Source organism: Elephantulus edwardii, unplaced genomic scaffold, assembly GCF_000299155.1.
Source record: "Elephantulus edwardii isolate Elephantulus edwardi_28Jun2011 unplaced genomic scaffold, EleEdw1.0 scaffold00039, whole genome shotgun sequence".
Classification (NCBI taxonomy): domain Eukaryota; kingdom Metazoa; phylum Chordata; class Mammalia; order Macroscelidea; family Macroscelididae; genus Elephantulus; species Elephantulus edwardii.
The window spans coordinates 16,085,410-16,086,556 of record NW_006399789.1 but is presented as its reverse complement, the minus strand read 5'-3'; the positions used below and the strand labels follow the sequence as shown (position 1 = coordinate 16,086,556).

General features: G+C 47.3%; 1 protein-coding gene across 1 annotated transcript in view; it reads left to right on the top strand.

Annotated features, from left to right (window-relative positions):
• Window positions 1–249: 249 nt before the first annotated feature.
• SMLR1 (small leucine-rich protein 1) overlaps window positions 250–1,147 on the top strand; it is a 13,342-nt gene continuing 12,444 nt past the window's right edge. The window contains exon 1 of the mRNA XM_006885029.1: window positions 250–376. Within this exon, the coding sequence (XP_006885091.1) occupies window positions 250–376 (127 nt within the window). The remainder of the gene's footprint in view (window positions 377–1,147) is intronic.

The window sequence follows — 1,147 nt, the reverse complement described above, 5'->3', positions numbered from 1 at the left end:
CCTGCCCAAGCCAGATAAATGCTCATCTCTGGAGTGACTAGGGAGACTCATTCTTTGTAGGTAAGTTACAGAGTAACCTGCCACCAACCCTCTCCGAATCTACTGGGTTGTTTAAATAGAGCAAAGTCCACAAAAAGTTACACCATGATGTGCAGAGCAAAGGCCAGAGCCTCGCGAGAGACAAGTGCCGACTCCGAGCCGCCTGGAGCATGATCCCCGCTTCCCCTGGTGGGGTCTCCTCGGGCAGCAATGAACCCCATCCTGTCAGCGTTCCTCACAGAGCTACCTGGCTGGCTCCTCTTCTCCGGAGTCTTCCTGCCCGTGGCTTTACTGCTCCTCCTCCTCATTGCTTACTTCAGGATCAAACTGAGTGAGGGTAAGTGGGAGGCTGCACGAGCAGAGGGCTAGAAATCTCTTCCACAGCACACCTTTGAGAAAACCAACATTACTTTTATTATTTGAAGGGTGGTTTATTGTTTGTTTTTTTTTTTTCATTAAATCCTTTCTCAAGAGATTTTTATTGGTGGCTGAGGCATGATTTCAGCAGCATGGATTATGTGCTGGAATGGGCGAGACGGCTGAAGGATCCGTTAGTTTCTTTCTCATCCACTGAACTTCTATGATGAAAGTGTTTCCAAGGCTGTGCTATCATGGGTTTGGCCAATTGAAGGTCTCAGTAGATGTTTGATGGCTTTTATCTATGACACTGAAATCTTGGGATAAAAGGGGAAATTTTAGGATGCTAAAGGCACCAGCAACCAGAAAATTAAAAGAAGTTTTGCGATGGGAAAGTCTGCTGTTAGGAAACTCTCCAAAGTGCCGAAGAGCAATGGTGTCACTCTGGAGACTAAGGTGTGCCTGATACAGGCCATCTTTGCAATAACTTGTTATACATCAGAGAGTTGGACAATGCTGAGGGAGGATAGAAGGAGAATTGATGCCTTTGAGCTGTGGTGCTGGAGAAGAGTATTGAATGTACCATGGACTGCCACGAAAACAAACAGATTCATCCTGGAGAGGGTCTGAGGCTTTGTCCGACATACTTTGGACATATTGCAAGGAGGGACCAGTCCTTGGAGAGGGACATCATGCTAGGGAGGGTGTAGGGACAGTGCAGGAGGGGAAGACCCTCTATGAGGTGGATTGA